Genomic DNA, 25,336 nt, shown 5'->3' with positions numbered 1-25,336 from the left:
TTGAACTCTGCACCTGACCGGCCCTGAGCTGCTGGTGTGGTGACTTTGGGGTTGCTCTGAACCCCCAACGGTGGGCTACCTTGGACCAAGAACTAAGCCCTGTAAGTGCCTTACTTACCTGGTTAACCTAACAAATACTTACCTCCCCTAGGAACTGTGAAAATTGCACTAAGTGTCCACTTTTAAAACAGCTATTTGTGAATAACTTGAAAAGTATACATGCAATTTTGATGATTTGAAGTTCCTAAAGTACTTACCTGCAATACCTTTCGAATGAGATATTACATGTAGAATTTGAACCTGTGGTTCCTAAAATAAACTAAGAAAAGATATTTTTCTATATAAAAACCTATTGGCTGGATTTGTCTCTGAGTGTGTGTACCTCATTTATTGTCTATGTGTATGTACAACAAATGCTTAACACTACTCCTTGGATAAGCCTACTGCTCGACCACACTACCACAAAATAGAGCATTAGTATTATCTATTTTTACCACTATTTTACCTCTAAGGGGAACCCCTGGACTCTGTGCATGCTATTCCTTACTTTGAAATAGCACATACAGAGCCAACTTCCTACATTGGTGGATCAGCGGTGGGGTACAAGACTTTGCATTTGCTGGACTACTCAGCCAATACCTGATCACACGACAAATTCCAAAATTGTCATTAGAAATTGATTTTTGCAATTTGAAAAGTTTTCTAAATTCTTAAAAGTCCTGCTAGGGCCTTGTGTGTTAAGTCCCTGTTTAGCATTTCTTTTAGAGTTTAAAAGTTTGTAAAAGTTTGAATTAGATTCTAGAACCAGTTGTAGATTCTTAAAAAGTATTCCAACTTTTAGAAGCAAAATGTCTAGCACAGATGTGACTGTGGTGGAACTCGACACCACACCTTACCTCCATCTTAAGATGAGGGAGCTAAGGTCACTCTGTAAAATAAAGAAAATAACAATGGGCCCCAAACCTACCAAAATACAGCTCCAGGAGCTTTTGGCAGAGTTTGAAAAGGCCAACCCCTCTGAGGGTGGCAACTCAGAGGAAGAGGATAGTGACTTGGAGGACAATTCCCCCCTACCAGTCCTATCTAAGGAGAACAGGGTCCCTCAAACCCTGACTCCAAAAATAATAGTCAGAGATGCTGGTTCCCTCACAGGAGAGACCAACACCTCTGAAATCACTGAGGATAGCCCCAGTGAAGAGGACATCCAGTTAGCCAGGATGGCCAAAAGGTTGGCTTTGGAAAGACAGATCCTAGCCATAGAGAGGGAAAGACAAGAGATGGGCCTAGGACCCATCAATGGTGGCAGCAACATAAATAGGGTCAGAGATTCTCCTGACATGTTGAAAATCCCTAAAGGGATTGTAACTAAATATGAAGATGGTGATGACATCACCAAATGGTTCACAGCTTTTGAGAGGGCTTGTGTAACCAGAAAAGTGAACAGATCTCACTGGGGTGCTCTCCTTTGGGAAATGTTCACAGGAAAGTGTAGGGATAGACTCCTCACACTCTCTGGACCAGATGCAGAATCTTATGACCTCATGAAGGGTACCCTGATTGAGGGCTTTGGATTCTCCACTGAGGAGTATAGGATTAGATTCAGGGGGGCTCAAAAATCCTCGAGCCAGACCTGGGTTGACTTTGTAGACTACTCAGTGAAAACACTAGATGGTTGGATTCAAGGCAGTGGTGTAAGTAATTATGATGGGCTGTACAATTTATTTGTGAAAGAACACCTGTTAAGTAATTGTTTCAATGATAAACTGCATCAGCATCTGGTAGACCTAGGACCAATTTCTCCCCAAGAATTGGGAAAGAAGGCGGACCATTGGGTCAAGACAAGGGTGTCCAAGACTTCAACAGGGGGTGACCAAAAGAAAGGGGTCACAAAGACTCCCCAGGGGAAGGGTGATGAGACAACCAAAACTAAAAATAGTAAAGAGTCTTCTACAGGCCCCCAAAAACCTGCACAGGAGGGTGGGCCCAGAGCCTCTTCACAAAACAATGGGTACAAGGGTAAAAACTTTGATCCCAAAAAGGCCTGGTGTCATAGCTGTAAACAGCATGGACACCAAACTGGAGACAAGGCCTGTCCCAAGAAAGATTCCACTCCAAACTCCCATCCAGGTAACACTGGTATGGCTAGTCTCCAAGTGGGATCAACAGTGTGCCCAGAGCAAATCAGGGTCCACACTGAAGCTACTCTAGTTTCTGAGGGTGGGGTGGATTTAGCCACACTAGCTGTCTGGCCGCCTAACATGCAAAAATACAGACAGCAACTCTTAATTAATGGGACTAGAATAGAGGGCCTGAGGGATACAGGTGCCAGTGTCACCATGGTGACAGAGAAACTGGTTTCCCCTGGCCAATACCTGACTGGAAAAACTTACACAGTCACCAACGCTGACAATCAGAGAAAAGTACATCCCATGGCAATGGTTACTTTAGAATGGGGAGGGGTCAATGGCCTGAAACAGGTGGTGGTCTCCTCAAATATCCCAGTGGACTGTCTGCTTGGAAATGACCTGGAGTCCTCAGCATGGGCTGAGGTAGAACTAAAAACCCATGCAGCAATGCTGGGTATCCCTGAACTGGTGTGTGTGAAAACAAGAGCACAGTGCAAGGCACAGGGTGAAAAAGTAGAGCTGGAGTCTGGAAAAATGGCCCAGCCTACCAAGAGAACAGGAAAGTCAGTTGGGAAACCAACTGCAACACAGCAAAAGAAAGGGAACCTCTCTTCTCAGGAAGAAGTTCTGCCCTCTGAGGGAACTGAGCCTTTGGAGCTTGAACCTTACCAGGTTGAGCTCTTAGGCCCAGGGGGACCCTCAAGGGAGGAGCTGTGTAAGGGACAAGAAACCTGTCCCTCTCTTGAAGGCCTTAGGCAGCAAGCTGCTGAAGAGTCCAAAGGCAAGAAAAATGGAACGCATAGGGTCTATTGGGAAGATGGACTCCTGTACACTGAGGCCAGAGACCCCAAACCTGGTGCCACTAGGAGAGTGGTAGTGCCTCAGCTGTTCAGGAAGTTCATCCTAACATTGGCCCATGACATTCCCCTTGCTGGACATTTGGGACAAACCAAGACGTGGGAGAGGTTAGTCAACCACTTCTACTGGCCCAATATGTCCAACATGGTTAAGGAGTTTTGCCTCTCCTGCCCCACCTGTCAAGCCAGTGGTAAGACAGGTGGGCATCCAAAGGCCCCCCTCATTCCACTTCCAGTGGTGGGGGTTCCCTTTGAAAGAGTGGGTGTGGACATAGTTGGTCCACTGGAACCTCCCACAGCCTCAGGAAATATGTATATCCTGGTAGTAGTGGATCATGCTACCAGGTATCCTGAAGCTATTCCCCTTAGGTCGACTACTGCCCCTGCAGTAGCCAAGGCCCTCATTGGTATCTTTACCAGAGTGGGTTTCCCTAAGGAGGTGGTGTCTGACAGAGGTACCAACTTCATGTCAGCATACCTAAAGCACATGTAGAATGAGTGTGGAGTGACTTATAAATTCACTACACCATACCATCCACAAACTAATGGCTTGGTTGAGAGATTCAACAAGACATTAAAAGGCATGATCATGGGGCTCCCAGAAAAGCTCAAAAGGAGATGGGATGTCCTCTTGCCATGTCTGCTTTTCGCTTACAGAGAGGTGCCACAGAAGGGAGTAGGATTCTCACCCTTTGAACTTCTGTTTGGTCATCCTGTAAGGGGACCACTTGCCCTTGTTAAAGAAGGCTGGGAGAGACCTCTCCATGAGCCTAAACAGGACATAGTGGACTATGTACTTGGCCTTCGCTCTAGAATGGCAGAGTACATGGAAAAGGCAACCAAAAACCTTGAGGCCAGCCAACAGCTCCAGAAGTTTTGGTATGACCAAAAGGCTGCACTGGTTGAGTTCCAACCAGGGCAGAAAGTCTGGGTTCTGGAGCCTGTGGCTCCCAGGGCACTCCAGGACAAATGGAGTGGCCCTTACCCAGTACTAGAGAGGAAGAGTCAGGTCACCTACTTGGTGGACCTGGGCACAAGCAGGAGCCCCAAGAGGGTGATCCATGTAAACCGCCTTAAGCTCTTCCACGACAGGGCTGATGTCAATCTGTTGATGGTAACAGATGAGGATCAGGAGGCAGAGAGTGAACCTCTCCCTGATCTTCTGTCATCAGACCCAAAAGATGGTACAGTAGATGGAGTGATCTACTCAGACACCCTCTCTGGCCAACAGCAAGCTGATTGTAGGAGAGTCCTACAACAGTTTCCTGAACTCTTCTCCTTAACCCCTGGTCAGACACACCTGTGTACCCATGATGTGGACACAGGAGACAGCATGCCTGTCAAGAACAAAATCTTTAGACAATCTGACCATGTTAAAGAAAGCATCAAGGTGGAAGTCCACAAGATGCTGGAATTGGGAGTCATTGAGCGCTCTGACAGCCCCTGGGCTAGCCCAGTGGTCTTAGTCCCCAAACCTCACACCAAAGATAGAAAGAAAGAGATGAGGTTTTGTGTGGACTACAGAGGGCTCAATTCTGTCACCAAGACAGATGCTCATCCAATTCCAAGAGCTGATGAGCTCATTGATAAATTAGGTGCTGCCAAATTTCTAAGTACCTTTGACTTGACAGCAGGGTACTGGCAAATAAAAATGGCACCTGGAGCAAAAGAAAAGACAGCATTCTCCACACCTGATGGGCATTATCAGTTTACTGTTATGCCCTTTGGTTTAAAGAATGCCCCGGCCACCTTCCAAAGGTTGGTGAATCAAGTCCTTGCTGGCTTGGAGTCCTTTAGCACAGCTTATCTTGATGATATTGCTGTCTTTAGCTCCACCTGGCAGGATCACCTGGTCCACCTGAGGAAGGTTTTGAAGGCTCTGCAATCTGCAGGCCTCTCTATCAAGGCATCCAAATGCCAGATAGGGCAGGGAACTGTGGTTTACTTGGGACACCTTGTAGGTGGAGGCCAAGTTCAGCCACTCCAACCCAAGATCCAGACTATTCTGGACTGGGTAGCTCCAAAAACCCAGACTCAAGTCAGGGCATTCCTTGGCTTGACTGGGTATTACAGGAGGTTTGTGAAGGGATATGGATCCATTGTGACAGCCCTCACTGAACTCACCTCCAAGAAAATGCCCAAGAAAGTAAACTGGACTGTGGACTGCCAACAGGCCTTTGACACCCTGAAACAGGCAATGTGCTCAGCACCAGTTCTCAAAGCTCCAGATTATTCTAAGCAGTTCATTGTGCAGACTGATGCCTCTGAACATGGGATAGGGGCAGTTTTGTCCCAAACAAACGATGATGGCCTTGACCAGCCTGTTGCTTTCATTAGCAGGAGGTTACTCCCCAGGGAGCAGCGTTGGAGTGCCATTGAGAGGGAGGCCTTTGCTGTGGTTTGGTCCCTGAAGAAGCTGAGACCATACCTCTTTGGGACTCACTTCCTAGTTCAAACTGACCACAGACCTCTCAAATGGCTGATGCAAATGAAAGGTGAAAATCCTAAACTGTTGAGGTGGTCCATCTCCCTACAGGGAATGGACTTTATAGTGGAACACAGACCTGGGACTGCCCATGCCAATGCAGATGGCCTTTCCAGGTTCTTCCACTTAGAAAATGAAGACTCTCTTGGGAAAGGTTAGTCTCATCCTCTTTCGTTTGGGGGGGGGTTGTGTAAGGAAATGCCTCCTTGGCATGGTTGCCCCCTGACTTTTTGCCTTTGCTGATGCTATGTTTACAATTGAAAGTGTGCTGAGGCCTGCTAACCAGGCCCCAGCACCAGTGTTCTTTCCCTAACCTGTACTTTTGTATCCACAATTGGCAGACCCTGGCATCCAGATAAGTCCCTTGTAACTGGTACTTCTAGTACCAAGGGCCCTGATGCCAAGGAAGGTCTCTAAGGGCTGCAGCATGTCTTATGCCACCCTGGAGACCTCTCACTCAGCACAGACACACTGCTTGCCAGCTTGTGTGTGCTAGTGAGGACAAAACGAGTAAGTCGACATGGCACTCCCCTCAGGGTGCCATGCCAGCCTCTCACTGCCTATGCAGTATAGGTAAGCCACCCCTCTAGCAGGCCTTACAGCCCTAAGGCAGGGTGCACTATACCATAGGTGAGGGTACCAGTGCATGAGCATGGTACCCCTACAGTGTCTAAACAAAACCTTAGACATTGTAAGTGCAGGGTAGCCATAAGAGTATATGGTCTGGGAGTCTGTCAAGCACGAACTCCACAGCACCATAATGGCTACACTGAAAACTGGGAAGTTTGGTATCAAACTTCTCAGCACAATAAATGCACACTGATGCCAGTGTACATTTTATTGTAAAATACACCACAGAGGGCACCTTAGAGGTGCCCCCTGAAACTTAACCGACTATCTGTGTAGGCTGACTAGTTTTAGCAGCCTGCCACAAACCGAGACATGTTGCTGGCCCCATGGGGAGAGTGCCTTTGTCACTCTGAGGCCAGTAACAAAGCCTGCACTGGGTGGAGATGCTAACACCTCCCCCAGGCAGGAATTGTCACACCTGGCGGTGAGCCTCAAAGGCTCACCTCCTTTGTGCCAACCCAGCAGGACACTCCAGCTAGTGGAGTTGCCCGCCCCCTCCGGCCAGGCCCCCACTTTTGGCGGCAAGGCCGGAGAAAATAATGAGAAAAACAAGGAGGAGTCACTGGCCAGTCAGGACAGCCCCTAAGGTGTCCTGAGCTGAGGTGACTCTAACTTTTAGAAATCCTCCATCTTGCAGATGGAGGATTCCCCCAATAGGGTTAGGATTGTGACCCCCTCCCCTTGGGAGGGGGCACAAAGAGGGTGTACCCACCCTCAGGGCTAGTAGCCATTGGCTACTAACCCCCCAGACCTAAACACGCCCTTAAATTTAGTATTTAAGGGCTACCCTGAACCCTAGAAAATTAGATTCCTGCAACTACAAGAAGAAGGACTGCCTAGCTGAAAACCCCTGCAGAGGAAGACCAGAAGACGACAACTGCCTTGGCTCCAGAAACTCACCGGCCTGTCTCCTGCCTTCCAAAGATCCTGCTCCAGCGACGCCTTCCAAAGGGACCAGCGACCTCGACATCCTCTGAGGACTGCCCCTGCTTCGAAAAGACAAGAAACTCCCGAGGACAGCGGACCTGCTCCAAGAAAAGCTGCAACTTTGTTTCCAGCAGCTTTAAAGAACCCTGCAAGCTCCCCGCAAGAAGCGTGAGACTTGCAACACTGCACCCGGCGACCCCGACTCGGCTGGTGGCGATCCAACACCTCAGGAGGGACCCCAGGACTACTCTAAGACTGTGAGTACAAAAACCTGTCCCCCCTGAGCCCCCACAGCGCCGCCTGCAGAGGGAATCCCGAGGCTTCCCCTGACCGCGACTCTTTGAACCTAAAGTCCCGACGCCCGGGAGAGACCCTGCACCCGCAGCCCCCAGGACCTGAAGGACCGGACTTTCACTGGAGAAGTGACCCCCAGGAGTCCCTCTCCCTTGCCCAAGTGGAGGTTTCCCCGAGGAACCCCCCCCTTGCCTGCCTGCAGCGCTGGAGAGATCCCGAGATCTCTCATAGACTAACATTGCAAACCCGACGCTTGTTTCTACACTGCACCCGGCCGCCCCCGCGCTGCTGAGGGTGAAATTTCTGTGTGGACTTGTGTCCCCCCCGGTGCCCTACAAAACCCCCCTGGTCTGCCCTCCGAAGACGCGGGTACTTACCTGCAAGCAGACCGGAACCGGGGCACCCCCTTCTCTCCATTCTAGCCTATGTGTTTTGGGCACCACTTTGAACTCTGCACCTGACCGGCCCTGAGCTGCTGGTGTGGTGACTTTGGGGTTGCTCTGAACCCCCAACGGTGGGCTACCTTGGACCAAGAACTAAGCCCTGTAAGTGCCTTACTTACCTGGTTAACCTAACAAATACTTACCTCCCCTAGGAACTGTGAAAATTGCACTAAGTGTCCACTTTTAAAACAGCTATTTGTGAATAACTTGAAAAGTATACATGCAATTTTGATGATTTGAAGTTCCTAAAGTACTTACCTGCAATACCTTTCGAATGAGATATTACATGTAGAATTTGAACCTGTGGTTCCTAAAATAAACTAAGAAAAGATATTTTTCTATATAAAAACCTATTGGCTGGATTTGTCTCTGAGTGTGTGTACCTCATTTATTGTCTATGTGTATGTACAACAAATGCTTAACACTACTCCTTGGATAAGCCTACTGCTCGACCACACTACCACAAAATAGAGCATTAGTATTATCTATTTTTACCACTATTTTACCTCTAAGGGGAACCCCTGGACTCTGTGCATGCTATTCCTTACTTTGAAATAGCACATACAGAGCCAACTTCCTACACAGGGATTCCACTATATGGGCTCTAGAACCAGCTTTGGTCCTCAACCCTGCTTTTACCCGCTTTTCCACGGTTTCACCTGTCAGATTTGAAGAGGCTCTTCTGCTGTTTTGGGAACATTAGTTGGGAAATCTTTAATTTAGGAGGGCTTGTTGCAGCTGCATCGGACCAACATTGTAACTTTACAGAGTAGCACAGATTTCCACAGATATTGTCCTATAAGGCAGTGGTTCCCTACTGATCGTCAGGGGACCCCTGGGGTGTCTTTGAAGCCACCTCATGCGGTCCATTACTATTTAGAAGATTAACTAATATTAACAGATTAAAGTGGCTAAATGTCAAGGAATCTGAAATCAGTATCCTCATATTGATGTGTGGAAACAGGGCTGGTGCATAAAACATATTATTATAGTATAGATGCTGTGTGACTTCAATTTAATTTAGAAAAGCTCCAACCTTCCTAAACAAATTATTTTTTTATTTTATTTGGTCGCAAATAACATGTTTTATTTAATCATTTATGTATGTTTGATGGAGTGCTTGTTTCTGTATTGTTGTGTATTATTTTGTGGTTCACATCATCAACTAACTTCCAGTAATGATTCCATTGGGGTCCCCTGATTCTAATAATGATTCATTTGGGGTTCCCGGATTCCAGTAATGATGAAGTATGGGGCCACAGAAGTCAAAATGTAGAGAACCAGTGCTCTAAATTGTAACAGCCCAAGAGATGGCTGTCTAGTGAGAGACTTGAACTTACCTGTGGGAGATACAGAATGTGCATTGTGCTGAAGTGGTAGCCTTTTAAGTGACACAAAAGTTTCAGTAACCTGTCACTCATCATTGCCCTCATACATACAACCATGACACATCCTTGCATTCACCCACTGACACAACTGCAATAAGACATGGGCAAACTCAACAACGTATGCAGGATAAGTTAAGAATACAAGTAGAAAAAATAAATTATGCTGCAATCTAAACACTGTGGGCAACTGCTTACAGTAATGAAACTAAATATTACAGGTGTCCATCTTACTAATATATTGTAAATAGTCTATATTTGTATTAAAATTCAAGCATAGCCACATTTAGAACCAATTAGTTGGTTGTCCTGGTTGTAAGGAAATAGCTGTTTGGAATGTGGCATGCTGCAGATGAAGTGGGCAGCAGGCAAGAGACCAGGTAGCATTGCCTGGAGAGCCATACTATCCTCTTACAATAGAAAGAGAAGCTAAGAATTGAAAGGGGAACTATAAGAGGAGAGCATTCAAAACTAAGGGACTGGCCAACCAGCCCTGAAGCACTCTGCACTCCTTTTCAGATGGATGGAAATGTGATCAGAAACTGCAGTCATTCACAGATAAAGAGAGACAATGACTGATGTGGACTGAACCACTGCACCATACACTTCACTGTCTTGGTTTGAAGCAGAGTATAAATGACACTCAAACTGATAGATTGTGGAATGGAGGTAATCCAAAGGTCATTTGTGCATCTATCTAGGTATATATTTAGGTATGGGTGCATGTATTTAATGATTGTTTTTTATTACAAGATCCTGACAGACAGCTTAGAAGTGATTCTAGAAAGAATTGTTACGCAACAAATCTTTTCCCACTAGATGTTTGTCAAAGGTAGTAACCAACACCAAAATCATTCCCTATAGGGGTAATCTGGCATTTCATGACCCAATCTGTAGGGTTTAATAAAGAGCAATAACAATCCATCCTTAGAAGCCTATTGTCTTTAATACATGCTTTTCACAATAAGTAAGGCAAATTTGCTTTGTCATAACTTCGTCATTTATTGATCATACCTAAAATCTGTCACATTTTCCCTGTGAACGGATAAATCCTCTAGTGTTTATCAATGGCTTCACATTACACAGAATTACTGAAGTGTGCCGAAGAAGCAACCATCAGCCATACATTTAGAATTACAAATGTGTACAAAATTGCAGTTGACAAAACAATATACAATCCCTCTCATTAAGGCCTAACCACAATCTTTATAGTTAATTTCTACTCCTAGGTTTGGTCAGAGTTGGTGCCCAACAACTAAACCCTTACCTACTACGGTAACCTGTGAGATTGTGTAGCCATGTAACCAACTAACTTTCTATGGCATAATGTGATTAACAATCCACTGTTACAGGCCTGTTATCTCCACCATATGCTTTTCACAGTAACTACGTCAGGCCTTCTGCTGTTGTTATAACATTTCACAGTAAAAGGTCAGATGTATAGCATCAGGCATAATCTGTCCCTGTGCAACAATCAAGCTTGTAGCTGTTGATTGGCTTGTCACCATAAACAACTGTACCTAGCATAAGCTTTCAAGGTAACAGTCAGTCACATAGTCAAAATCAATTAAAAGTACTAGCTATCAAACTTTAAATGCTTTGCTTGTTTTTTTTATTTTTTATTGTATGATTGCTTAAAACGATTACAGTATTATCCAGACACAAGATAAAAACATAAGTATTTCAATCAATAAATTCATAATAAAGATAAGAGTAAATACATTTTTCAGTAGGACAAGCAGGATATTTAACCACTTGAGTGCCCTGGATGTAACTGTTATGTCCAGATAGGGGCCCCTGGGGGAAGTGCTAGTGCCCCCCCGAGGAGCTCGCACCCCCCTCCCCTGGGCAGGGATGGAAGGGGAATCACTCTCTTCCCCTTACACCTCCCTCCCCCTGACCCGATCGTGCACTGACCTCATCAGAGGCCGACCCCACACGCTGGAAGCTGATCGGAGAAGAAATGCATATGCATTTCTCCTCCAATCACGTGGAGAGGGCGAGAGAGGCATGAAAGCAGAGGCGATCATGCAGCAGAAATGCCCACTAGACACCAGGGAACCTTCTTTTTTTTTTTTTTTTTTTTTTTTTAGGAGCGCTCCCCAGGGGGCAAATTATTTTTAGGCCTTTTCTGCCCCCGGGGGCAGATCGGACTATTTTTATTAGGTCAATCTGCACCCAAGGGTGGCAGAAAGCACTAGACACCCGGTACATTTTTTTTTTAATGGTAGTTTTACGCGAGGGCAGCGACCCCTTAGGCAAAGGTCGCTCCCCTGAGGGGTGGGAGGGGGGATTGATTTGTTTTAGGCCATTTCAGATGAGCCTATTGTTAGGCTGATCTGCCCCCAAGGGTGGCCGAAACCCTTAGACACCAGAGAGAGAGAGCTGCACCTGATATGCCTCCTAGCTTTGAAAATAACACATCAAGACTTGGCCACAATCCCAAGGTGCCAATTCAAAACAAGAAGGTCCCTGCCATCAGAGTACATTCTTATCAGCCTAAGCCCCTGGTGGAAAAAAACACAAAGAATAAAAACATGAGCACAGAACGACTTGGAAAAATACTTACAGCTTTTAACGTGGCAGTGCCTACTGCTCAAAAAAAGTCAATAGGCAAAATGAAGCTGTTGGTCACTAATGTGAAGGTGTAGTGCTAGGCTAAGTGCAACTGGAGTCAGTGTTCAAAACTCGCATATCATTTCAGATGTGTTGCCCAAAATACTGAAAGTAATGAGATGGTGTCAGCCAAGCTTACATAAATAATCTAATCATTGTTTATTAAACCCAAAGACTTGGCTTCGAAGTGCCCTCACCCCCTGATTGTTTCATGCATCAGGTATCTAACCACAGCCGTGTATACTACTATTGCTAAATATATTGTTATGCCATGTGTCTTGAGTATACCCCTTTTCTCGGAATGGAACCTTGCACTGCTTACATGTTAACTGGTTACTATGTTTTTTTGTAGAGTAAAATCGATAAAAAGAGTTTATTAAAAAAAAAAACCTCTTGAAAAAGTATGGCGCATCTGCAGTTTTTCCACTACCACAAAGACGTTGATATTAAAAACAGAAGCCTAACGAACTTTACTTTCACATTTTTTTTTCTTTTGTCTGCAGTTCCGTGCACTAGCTCCAATGTACTATAGGGGTTCTGCAGCGGCGATCATTGTGTATGACATCACAAAAGAAGTAAGATATATGCATTATTTACGCTTTGTTGATCAACAAGTCTAAAATTTTGCTTGCACAAAATTCAACTGCGTGCCTGCCTCTCTTCTCCTACACAGGACACCTTTGTGACATTAAAGAACTGGGTGAAAGAGCTGCGCCAGCATGGCCCCCCCAACATTGTGGTAGCCATTGCAGGAAATAAGTGTGATCTTAATGACGTCAGGTAAAAACAGCCTTTGTTCTAAAGAACCGTTTCGGGCAAAAGTGTTTCCATATCTCTTATTTAGATCCTTGTGTTAAAGCAGCATTATCAAAAAAAGTCAGCTTCCGATGGAGTGGTCAAACGGCTGAAATGTCTGAATGGCATGGGTAGATACCAATAAATGTAGAGGGGAATGTGTAACATTATCTCATACTGTGCCCATATGCGTTTGAATCTGCTCTCCACATACAGATGCCTCTCAAGCCAATATTGCAGTGTCAGCATCTAGATTCCCGACTAGGAAATTAGCAAAGCCCTTATCAAATGAAAAGAGGTTGTCTAATTCATGACATGGAATAATAAGAGGCAAAACGTGCAATAATTGAAAACTTTTGTCTTTTAGAGAGGTCTTGGAAAGAGATGCTAAAGACTACGCAGATTCTATCCATGCAGTGTTTGTGGAGACGAGTGCCAAAAATGCCATAAATATAAATGAACTATTCATAGAAATTAGTAAGTACTGGGATTTTTCATGTTTCATTCTTCCATTAAAACGCACGGAAGTGCCTGTGATGTCCAGTGTTGGAATTCTGAGTGTTACGATTTGCTCTGGTCAAGTGAACCTTATTAGTAAACCTGGTCATTCCAGGGCCTGGTGAGAATAGCTGCACTTCAAGACACGAGTTTCAAGATATTTACATCATCTCTCTGCCTTAAATGCACCATTCACTGTTTGCTATGGTTGTCACGATTGTGCCTTTGTTTGGATATTTCTATATGCTTTAGTTCCTTGAAGTGACTACGAGGAAGCATGGGTATCTGTAAATGTAATATCTAAACACACTTCAAATAAAGGATCCTAGTGTATTTCCAGGTATGTACAAATGGGTCTTTACAATTTTTTAAAAGACGGGATGTAGCTCATGGATATGAAATTGGTTATATTATTGCTATAAGGAAGAGTAGCGGTTGGGGGTTGTATTTAAATTGGTCTGCCCTCGAGTTTCAGCGAAATTCACTGTTCATCAGTAGGCTAAGTATGTTGACTAGGGTTGCGTGGGAAATTAGTTTTCAGGCATAATGTGTCAGTCACCTTCCTTTAGTCCCTAGTGTCATGTTCCCTAACACGTCCTGGATTCTGCTTTTCCTCCATTCACCTCTCACCACCCAGTTGCCCTAGGTTTCCTTGGCCATTTAAAGCGGGGGTCTCTCATTAAACAGAGTTAGTCCTCTGTTAACATGCTGTGTGTGTGTGTGTGTGTGTGTGTGTGTATATATACACACAACAGCAGCTCAGAGTTGGAGGATTGAATGGGTTGGTAAATGACCACAAACCAGCCTAGATTGTATGCATGTCCATAATTCCACATTCTCTCAAAAGACTGCTGGCCAGATGCAAGCTTCCAGGCCATCTGGTTAGGTGCATAGAATTGACCATTGGCCCTACAGAATGAAACCTACTGTAAGCAATACGAATGCGACTAACAAAGCTACAGAATATAATAGCTATTTTCCTAGTTACAAGCAGATAACAGTGAAGGACGAGAGATAGAGAGGAATGGGCACGTCTGAGTGGTTCATGGCACACGCCTACAAGCCCCCTCCCAGCAATTACCTTTAAAGGTTTTAATGCTTACTTGAATTACATGAATATTGAGTTTGTTTGTCCATTCATGCATGCCTATGGTCTGTGTAATGGCCTAATAAACAAGGTTAAGGCTTCGTAAAAACCCCATCCTACTTTATTTTTCATACCTAATATTTCCACATAATTACTTAAAGCACACATTCCATCTTCCTAATTCTTGTTACATGTGCTGATATTTAGTTTATTGCATAAAGTGCAACTAGAAATTGCTTATAATGGCTGTCACAAATAGAGCAAAAAACATCCAGGGAGTTTAGTGATTATGTTGTGTTTCTGTTGTATATTAGTAAGGCAAATGTTGAACGGGTTACCCATAATAAACATGTTTCGTAAGCTTTGTTACTTTGGAATATTAAAGCCTGCCTGACAAACGTGTATTTCTTCATTTTTTGCACCAGCATTAGTATTTAGGTAGCATGAATGGTTCAAACAGTTGCCTCTTTGCTAATAATAATAGAGCTGCACCTGATATGCCTCCAATACTTTAATTTGCACTTAAAAGCTTAAGTGTTTCCTTGGCCAATGGTGCCTTCAGCAGTATCCTGTTTCATGCGGTAGTTGCATAACTTTACAGTTTGTGCCAGTTCAGTTGTTAATTGACTAATAGCTGCATGCAATGTTGGTAAACGATGAAAAAGATTGTCTTCTTTTGCATCTCAGTGAATCACTGTAAGTGGTGCAAGTGTGCACGATACTTAAATCAGTTAAAATACAGACTTGCTTCCGCAGTGAAGCTGATGTTTAGTTCGAGCCCACCAGACAGTACAATCTGTCTAGTTGCAAAAAAAGACTTATTGTGGGCCTTCCAAGAAACTACAGCGGCTCATATCCTCCCATTGCTTGGCTTTATCGCCCCTCATTGTATTGCTTATTTTTATGGCTATCCTTGTCCCTGTTAGTCCATCTTGTGTTTACCCCTCCTCTGGAGCACAGCCTCTATGATTGGCCTGCTTCTTTGATACCATTGCTCACTGTTAGGGGATTACTGTATTCTCTCTGCTTAAGTTCTCCATGAGAGCGCGTGTGTTTTCTAGATCTCCTCCTTATGTGCTTCTCCTCTGCCCCCATATATCCTCCTACATGGTCCTTGTTACTGTCTCTCTTGCATTGCCAGCTCTCTTGCATGCTCCTCCCCTGCCAAACTCTTCTATCCGGCATACTTTCTTGCTTGTGTATTTCCCATCCTCCCCAATTGCTCCCCATTTTTGCTGGTTTATCCCCTGCCCACTTGCTATTGCTTCCCCCACCTACTCCTCCAATTACCCTGAGACCCACTTTTTTTTATTTTTTAAATGGGAATGTGGGCAGGATCAGACAGCAAATTAATGCTAGCCCCTCTGCTGTTTTTCCCCCAAGGTTTGTTTTTCTTCCAAGTGGCAGGTTATTAGTGGGGTCTCCATTGGGGTAGAAAACTTTTTTAGATTAGAAAGAAGGGCGGGGTTGCCCAAAGCTAGGGAACAACTGTTGCCTGCCAGCAGGGTAGTGTTGCCCACAGGCACAGGAAAGATTCACATCTTCTCCATGCAATGTCCGGCAACTTCAAAGGCCATTTGTCATTACACTGGTATGATTTAGAGGATGGGAGAAGCTAATGTAAACCCTCACTACCTTGCTGGAATTCATTGCCAACTGCCTTGTCAGATATTCCATAGTGTCACCTTTTTGGAGTCCCACAGTGCACTTCTGGTCACCCTACCTGCCATAGTGTACGATCTTCCACAATGCTCTGCCTTTCTGGAATCCCACAGTGATAATTTAAACCAGCAATATATGTGTTTGAGTCCCTTCAACGACATCTCCTTCAAAATCAACACACCATCCAGTACAACCGCTTAAAATATGTCAAAAAATCATCACTCAATCTAATTTGTCTAGAGTAAGGTAGAATATTCTCTCTAATGCTGCTAATGCAAACACTTTTCCCCTTATTCCCACTACAAATCGAGACCTCAGTTCTGCAACATAATAAGAGTTATTACTATTTTGATAGTTTAGTGACGTTATAAATCGAAGATTGTGGATTTAGGAAAAACAAGATCTTGAGGTGGTCCTTCATGCACATTGACTGTGCTGTTTCTGCCCCTTGTTTTGTGCTCTGTTGACCTCATCAGTTTATGGTTGCTCTCTTGTTACCCTTTCGGTGATCCTTCGTGTTGGTTCGGCTACTGTCTATACAAGTAGGCGTCAGTTTTTTTTATTCTTTTTTTTGCGAACATCCTGCTGTCCAAATCTGTATACAAATAAAATCAAAATCCTTAACATGGAAAGTCTCCCCCACTTTCAGTAATTAAGCCTAGGACTCTCGGCATAAACATTGCCTGACATCAGAAGTCATTTTGTTGGTCCTACTTTAGAGGGTTGAGCTTTTAATTACATTTTATTAAAACCTATAAATGTAACATTGATTGAGATTATCATGACTAGACGTATGACTTTTGTTTTACACGATTATTTGTGTCTTCTGAAAATTTTAGGATCAATCTATTATAGTGATTTGACTCCAGATCTAAATTAGGGTTCACGTTTTCATTCTTTGCTGCAAGACTTTAGGTGTGAGATTCCTGCTATACAGGTGCCTTCATCTCCATTAGCATGCAGCCAATACAATGAGATTCATTATTGTAGTTGATGTTCTCCCAGTGTTAAACCTCTGGTATGGTACCAAAACTGATACTTTGGTCACAGTATTCATTTCGACCATGGTTCGTGTGTGATTCATGTACTTATTTGCCACCTCATCTTTCCTAATTGGTACTTTCCTTTTATATACGGATCATATTTTAGTTGCTTTTATTTGGAAAGCTTTTGAAGCTGTTTCTTTAGAATCAGACATTCCTCATTTTTTGTCTGTCCATTATTCATAACTAAGCTTTATTTTCAAAGAAGGGAAGCAGAAATGTTACGCAATAAAATGGTAGTATTTTTGTACCTGACAATATGGGATTGCCCCTTTGTAATTGCCTTGCGGCTTTGCTACTGAGAGGCTCGGTAGCAACAGAATTATAGGAATTGAACTGCAGCTAGCATTTAAAAAAAAATACTAAATTTATTTAGATTTCAAACATATATTTATTTGTGCTGTTCTCGAATTTAGATCATTCATGATTCGAAGGAAAATATGCGCTTAAAGTTAGAATAACACTTCAAGACAAACATGAATTCCATTCAGATGTTTCTACATTATTGTAGATGACACTTACCCTTGGCTTGTGTTCTGTTGTTATGAATGAAGTATTGAGCTAATAGTATATTTCTACTCACCAGGTTTCTTTTTTTACACTTAAATCAGTGGCAGGATACTCCTTAGGAAATAATGTAATATGGTTATATATTGTGTACATAACCTTATATATGCATGTGCGCTTATGAGATGTGTACACACACACACACACACACACACTCGCTCTCGCGCGCTCTCTCTCTCTCGCGCTCTCTCGCTTTCTCTCTCTCGCGCTCTCTCGCTTTCTCTCTCTCGCGCTCTCTCGCTTTCTCTCTCTCGCTCTCTCTCTCCAGTTATGATTTTGGAATATAATTTAAAAAAACATAAAATGCACCAGTTATGGTTTGTCCTACAATTTCTTGCATAACTGCCTTAACTCACACACCAAGTGCAGTATGTATTTCCTCACACTAGATATGACCGACTCAGTTACAAAATGACAAACAATGATAGAATTTAAAGTAATTTGTATTATTGATTTACAGTGGATTGTCTGCCAGTGAAGCAAGATTTGTATCCATATGTATAAAATATTTAAAAGTCTATATGATTTATCAGTGCAACACCTTTACTATTAGGGAGAGCATTCAAAGAGAATACAGTGAGCTGGAAGATGATCTGCATTCCTGACAGTTCTTCCAATATACTCTAAACCAGTGGTTCCCAACCTTTTGACTCCTGAGGACCCCAATGAATCATTATCAGAAGACGGGGACCCCCAACAATTTGTGCGATTTAATTTTCAAACATTAAAACAGTAATTCGAAGAAAAAATATAACCAGTACACACCAAACAAATACTCAAATTACTAAATATAAAATTATTTTAAATTGAAAAAATATGCAAAAATCGAATTTTAGTGGGAAGGCTGGCGCTGCATTTCGGCAACTACCTTTTCAATGTTTGGTTTTATTTAGGAAAGGTGAATCCTCAGGTCAGATTCTACATTTCCGGAGCGATTTCTGTTTTTATTTTCTAGGTATGCAAGATCTGAGAAAGCTTTTTCACATAAATAAGTGAAGGGGAAAGGAAGTAAACCATAAGGCCCTCTCCTCTCTCCCTAGCCTCTCTGTCACATGTACTTCATTTGTTTTATAGCACCTCTCATACCACTGTAAGGTGTCAGGGCACTTTACAGGGGACTACAAGATGAAGGATTCGCATGTCATCCACACTGGTAGGCATTTTCTAAGAGTGCTTGGTCCGGAGAAGCACAAACTTAGGATTCAGAACACAGCACAGTGATTAGTGATGACATTAACACAGTGCTTAATTTGTGGATAAAAATGTGCCAGTGCCCAAGGCCCTCGTCTTAAACACATGGCTGCAGCAATTAAATGAGGGAACACGGAATACTTAGGCAGCGTAAACCTGAAGCCATCTCGGGCCTCTTCAATCCACAATAAAGCCTCTCCCTGCCACTTCAGCTCACTCTAGCAGCTTTCTACTTTCTCCCTTTGTGATGCTATTTCGTTTTTCCCTTCCTCCGTCTTTCCCATGTGCCATTTGCTCATGCTTGAGGCAGAAGAATAAGCCCCGGGCCTCAGCACCGGAAACAACAAGCACAAATGAAGCACTGTATTAGCAATAAGAATGTATTTCTACAAAGCAAACCTTTTTAGCAGCATAAGGAAAATGAAAGACTAGGGGAAAAAACAACTTTCTAATTTGTGCCATGCGGTTTGCATGCAGCTCTTTAATGGCAGTTCACAGCGCTAGATTACGATTATGAACTGCACAGTAACAAAAGAATCTCCGTGACAAAAGCAGTAACCCGCTGTGCCATGCACATAAAGTACTGTTCTTTGCATGATACACGTCCTTTGCAGCAGGCATATTATCCATCTGCGCTACCTTCGAGTCAAAACTGCCAGTGCACAAAACTCCCATCTCTCTCCAATCACTTGAGTTAGCTTGAAGGTTTTATTTTTGTAGTACAAAGAGCTTTGCAGTTAGTTTAAAAATGCTCAACAAGGAAGTAATAAATATGAAAACACGCACACTAGTGTTTATCAGAGGCTCCAGCTGGAGAAGTGCCTTCCTCCCAGCCCAGGCCTGCGGACCCCCTGGGAATGTGTCACGGACCCCTGGGGGTCCGCGGACCAAAGGTTTGGGACCATTGCTCTAAACGTCGGAACAGTGCACCTTCAGTTCTACAGTCTTGCTTTGGTGCAAGTTTACGACTTTGGAATTCACAAGAGTTTACAAATGTAGGCCTGGAAGCCCTACTCATAGTAAACATTTCATGTAAGTAGGTGGGCACACATAGATTTGTAAATGTGTATATCTACTGATCAGTTGCAAATTCACTTGACAACATTTGTTTCATTTGTTTTTTCTCAAGGGAGAAGATATATTCCCCACTGAGAAATTACTTTACCCGCACCACTCAACCTTTTTATTCCCCTAGAAAAAAGTTGTAATCTTGCCAAGGGCCAGAGTAAATGTTAACCTTTTCTAGTATGGGAAGAGTTTGGTTATGTGAATACTTTTAAACATGCAGGTTTGTGGTTCTGTGTGGAGAAACCAAAGTGCCACAGAGGCAAATTAATTTCCAACTCAATTTAATAAAAAAGGTTTGTCGTAAGGGGCCAATGCCAACTCTCCATCCTCCAGAAACCGCGCTGCAGCAACTGCCACCCACAACATTCTCCTTGCCCGACTATTCCATCCCACATTCTACTCCCATTGTAGCTATCCAACTTTCCGATCACCACACATCTTCCCACCACCAAAAAAAACCCCAAAAAACTCTAACACAAAATTACTAATGTTACCTTAGGTAGCGATATACCAAATTGCACTTTGCAGTAGCTACATTTCTTTATCTAACCAGATTAATAATATTCACGTTACATTACTATTGCTCAACGTCCCTTGACTAATTCTTGGCGATCCCCAGGTAATCTCTTTTCCCTTTGACTTAGTCGAAGAGGTATACCATCGGTGGTCGAAACACACTTGTTTGCATTATGACCAGTCAGCACATATATCAAAATGAATATCGGAACCCACAACTAGTTGCAACTCGAAATCACTTCCCAGCAAATATCCCTCAATTTGTTTTTTCTTTCTTTCTTTTTTTTGTTGTTGTTGTTTTCACGCATGTTGACTCCTTCACACAAACTCACGTGCGCAGATTACGTATCTTTCTATCCTCAAGCTTGACGGCTCCATCCAATACCTTCTCTATTTTAATGGGACTTGACCAGCAGGCTGCCCCTTTTTCTATGAACCCAAGTTTCCTCACGCGTACATACTGCCCTGTAACTAGTTTAGGCATGGTTCTCCTTCAGTTGACTCTACTCAGCACATGACCTTGGCGTTTTAGCACACGTTTCCTTATTAGATCATCAATGTTGGTCAACTTATCCTTTATTTTTTTAAAAATTTTTTTTATCCTTAACCACTATGGAACTAACTTGGAAGACTGTTTTCTTCCCCTTAATGACTCAAATGGGATTTTCCCTGTCACCGAATGGGTCATAATTCTATAAAATAGAAACCTACTCTGAAGAGCCTTCTTCCATGACAGGTTAGATTTCAGAGCCAACTGTATAGCTTCCTTCACTACCCTATTGAACCTTTCAACTCCACCATTTCCCTCTGAATGATATAATGACACCTTTAGGTGATTCACACCATACGTTTTCAAGAACAGTTTCATTTTACTAGATGTGAAATGCACACTATTATCCGTTACTACAGTCTTGGGAATCCCTTCCCTGGAAAACACACCCTCTAAAAAGTCGATGACCACATTCATGGTCACATTGCTAACCATACGAACTTCTGGCCACTTAAAATAATAATCAATAAGGACAATGGCATACGCCTCTCTGGATGGTAAGGTGGCGAAAGGCCCCATAAAATCCATCGCTCTCTTCCGCCAAGGTCCTTCAGGGAATTCGACCATCTGCAGCGGTACTACCATTGGCTTGACAGACTTGTTACTTGCCTTGCATGCATTGCATTCCCTCACCCAGTGGTCCTTCATACTATCCATCCCTGGCCTCCAAAAGCTTTCCTTAATTTACCTTGTGGTACTTGCTATACCACCATGCCCTAACTTGACAATAAGTTCACGTGTGCCATAAGCAGGTACTATTTTATCGCCCCTCAAGACAATGTTATTGCATATGGATAAATCATCCTTGATCTTCCAAAATGTACTACATTCCCCTTGAAGCTGCCTCTGAGAGCCACCCCTTCATAAGAAATTCCTTTCCCTTTGCTAAGATTCCATCTTTTTGCAATTCCTTGATCCACTTATCCTCGGAAAACTCTAATTCCATCCCATGATCTTTGATAAATACCAAATCGTCATATATAAATACCACATCACACTCATTATCATCCACTTCCTCACAATTCTCATACGTCAAAGGCAACTGTGATAATCCATCTGCCACCCGATTATCTTTCCCTGACAAGTGCATAATCTCATAATGATACATTTGCAATTTTGAGGTGAGTCTTGCTAACCGGGGGGTAAGATTTCTCCCACCTACAGGACTCAAGATATTTACCAAGGGTATCTTAAATTTGTGACCCCATACTTAAATCCTAAAACGTTGCACAGCTCAAGTCGCAACTAGTAATTCCCTTTCAGTAACAGAGTAGTTCCTCTTTGCTTGTGTTAGAGTACGGGATGCATATGCGACCACCCACTCATTCCCATTCCTTTTTAGGGATAAGACAGCACCAATGCCATACCCACTAGCATCCACAGGAATAATACAATTTGTATCTTCATCAAATGATCTTAGATTTTAGGTGCTGCAGATTCTTCAGTCTGTCTCTGTCCCCAGCAAAACTTTGCATTTTTCTTTAATAGTGCTCCATGGTTCTCGACTTTGGATGCGTAATTTTCTACAAAACATGCCTAAGATTCTGTCAACCCTAAGAAGGATACCAACTGTTCCTGGCTCTTGGGTTCTGGAGCATCGCAAATGGCTTTCACATGACTAATTCTGAGACGAATGCCATTGTCTGAAATTATGTGATCAAATATAACACCTGGTTCGATGGCATCTGTCGCTGTAGATACGCATGTTTTGCATAGCTCGCCATCTGGTGTTGGGCGTCGACTCCATCTTCGATTGTTTTTTTTCCGCCATCGGGTTCGGACGTGTTCCTGTCGCTCCGAGTTTCGGAACGGAAAGACAGCTAAATTTCGGAAGATTTTCGTCGGTATTGTTGAGTTCGGGATCGGCGTAGTTGGAGTCAACACCGCATCGAAGAGTTCCAGAGCCCTTCGGGGTAGTTTTCGATCCCCCGTCGGGGCCTGCTCGGCCCGACCGCGTGTAGAAGAACGCCGATGGAACGGACCCCGTTCCGTTTCTGTCCCAAATGCCACAAAAAATACCCCTATACAGACCAACACTTGGTCTGTAACCTGTGCCTGTCACCTGAGCACAGTGAAGACACTTGCGAGGCCTGTCGTGCGTTCCGGTCCCGAAAAACACTCCGAGACCGTCGAGCCAGAAGACTTCAAATGGCGTCCACGCCGACAGCCCACCGAGAGTTCGAGGTACAGGAAGAGGAAGAAACCTTTTCGATACACGAATCGGACTCCGAGGAATTCGACGATCCACGAACCGTGAGTAAGACGTCGAAAACCACTCATAAGAAGATTGTCAAGGCCCAGGGGACGCCACTGCCACCAGGCCATGGCTCCACCCATAAATTCGGTGACCGACCGTCGGCACCGAAAAAGGCCCAATCAGTGCCGAGACCGTCCGACTCCGGTCGAGACACCGGCACGCAGCCTTCTCGGGACCGAGAAAGTGCTGGAGACATACATCGACACCGAGATAGCGGTGTAGACACGGCTCGATGCCGAGACAGCGGCACCGATGAAGATCGACGCCGAGATGTTTCGACTCCGAAAAAGAAAAAAGTCACCTCTGAGCCGAAAAAAGATGCAGACAGGATTTCGGTGCCAAAACAACCTGCAACCGACCCAGTTTTAGGCTCTTATACAGAAGAGCAATCAATCACCTCCCAAATGCGAAAGCATAGGTTTGAGGAAGACCTGCAATCCACCGATGTAGACCATACGCAGAAACGTATTTTTATACAGCAGGGGACAGGAAAGATAAGCACCCTTCCCCCTATTAGGAGAAAGAGAAGAGAAGACTGGAATTTCAAACTGACCAAACACCACAAACAAAAATGGTGAAAAAGGTTACTCCGCCACCCTCTCCTCCACCTATAATTCACGTCTCACCAGCACAAACTCCATCACATTCCCCGGCTCACACCACCATGAGCCAAGGTGACCAGGATCAGGACGCATGGGACTTGTACGACGCCCCTGTGTCAGATAACAGTCCGGAGGCATACCCTACAAAGCCATCACCACCAGAAGACAGTACTGCATATTCTCAGGTGGTGGCTAGAGCAGCACAATTCCACAATGTAAGCCTCCACTCAGAACAAGTCGAGGATGAGTTTCTATTCAACACCCTCTCCGCCACCCACAGCTCCTACCAAAGCCTGCCTATGCTCCCTGGTATGCTTCGGCACGCAAACGACATCTTTAAGGAGCCGGTCAAAAGTAGGGCAATCACACCAAGGGTGGAAAAAAAGTATAAAGCGCCTCCTACAGACCCTATTTTCATCACTACACAGCTGCCACCAGATTCTGTCGTTGTAGGAGCAGCTAGGAAAAGGGCCAACTCCCACACATCTGGGGATGCACCACCCCCAGATAAGGAAAGCCGCAAGTTCGATGCAGCTGGAAAGAGAGTCGCAGCACAAGCTGCAAACCAGTGGCGCATCGCTAACTCACAGGCACTACTTGCGCGCTATGACAGAGCCCATTGGGATGAGATGCAACATCTCATTGAACATCTACCCAAAGACCTACAAAAGAGGGCAAAGCAAGTGGTTGAGGAAGGACAGAACATTTCAAACAACCAGATACGCTCCTCCATGGACGCAGCAGACACAGCTGCAAGAACAATAAATACATCTGTGACCATCAGAAGGCATGCATGGCTACGAACGTCTGGGTTTAAACCAGAGATTCAGCAGGCAGTTCTCAATATGCCATTCAACGAAAAAGAACTGTTCGGTCCAGAAGTGGACACGGCGATTGAGAAACTTAAAAAGGACACGGACACTGCTAAAGCCATGGGCGCACTCTACTCCCCGCAGAGCAGAGGAAATTACAGCACCTTCCGCAAAACACCCTTTAGAGGGGGGTTTCGGGGTCAGGCCACACAAGCCAGCACCTCACAGGCAACACCATCCAGTTACCAGGGACAGTACAGGGGAGGCTTTCGGGGCCAATATAGAGGAGGGCAATTCCCTAGGAATAGGGGAAAATTTCAAAGCCCCAAAACCCCTACAACTAAGCAGTGACTCACATGTCACTCACCCCCTCCACACAACACCAGTGGGGGGAAGAATAGGTCATTATTACAAAGCATGGGAGGAAATCACTACAGACACTTGGGTTCTAGCAATTATCCAAAATGGTTATTGCATAGAATTTCTACAATTCCCTCCAAACATACCACCAAGAGCACAAAATTTATCAAAACATCATTCCGAGCTCCTGGAGATAGAAGTTCAAGCACTATTGCAAAAGAACGCAATCGAGTTAGTACCAAACACACAAATAAACACAGGAGTTTATTCACTGTACTTCTTAATACCAAAGAAGGACAAAACGCTAAGACCAATCCTAGACCTAAGAATACTAAACACATACATCAAATCAGACCACTTTCACATGGTCACACTACAAGAAGTGTTACCATTGCTGAAACTACACGACTACATGACAACATTAGACCTCAAAGACGCGTATTTCCATATACCAATACATCCATCGCACAGGAAATACCTAAGGTTTGTATTCAAAGGAATACACTACCAATTCAAGGTACTGCCTTTCGGTTTAACAACCGCACCAAGAGTCTTTACCAAATGT

The 25,336-nt window shown here is 44.1% G+C and overlaps 1 protein-coding gene across 1 annotated transcript in view; it reads left to right on the top strand.

The window, feature by feature from the left end:
• RAB22A (RAB22A, member RAS oncogene family) overlaps positions 1–25,336 on the top strand; it is a 167,732-nt gene that overhangs the window by 89,568 nt on the left and 52,828 nt on the right. Inside the window, exons 4-6 of the mRNA XM_069243579.1 lie at positions 12,267–12,338; positions 12,437–12,543; positions 12,926–13,035. Of these exons, the coding sequence (XP_069099680.1) occupies positions 12,267–12,338; positions 12,437–12,543; positions 12,926–13,035 (289 nt within the window). The remainder of the gene's footprint in view (positions 1–12,266; positions 12,339–12,436; positions 12,544–12,925; positions 13,036–25,336) is intronic.

Source organism: Pleurodeles waltl, chromosome 7, assembly GCF_031143425.1.
Source record: "Pleurodeles waltl isolate 20211129_DDA chromosome 7, aPleWal1.hap1.20221129, whole genome shotgun sequence".
Lineage (NCBI taxonomy): Eukaryota > Metazoa > Chordata > Amphibia > Caudata > Salamandridae > Pleurodeles > Pleurodeles waltl.
The sequence above is the reverse complement of the archived record's forward strand: the minus strand, read 5'-3'. Positions and strand labels throughout refer to the sequence as shown.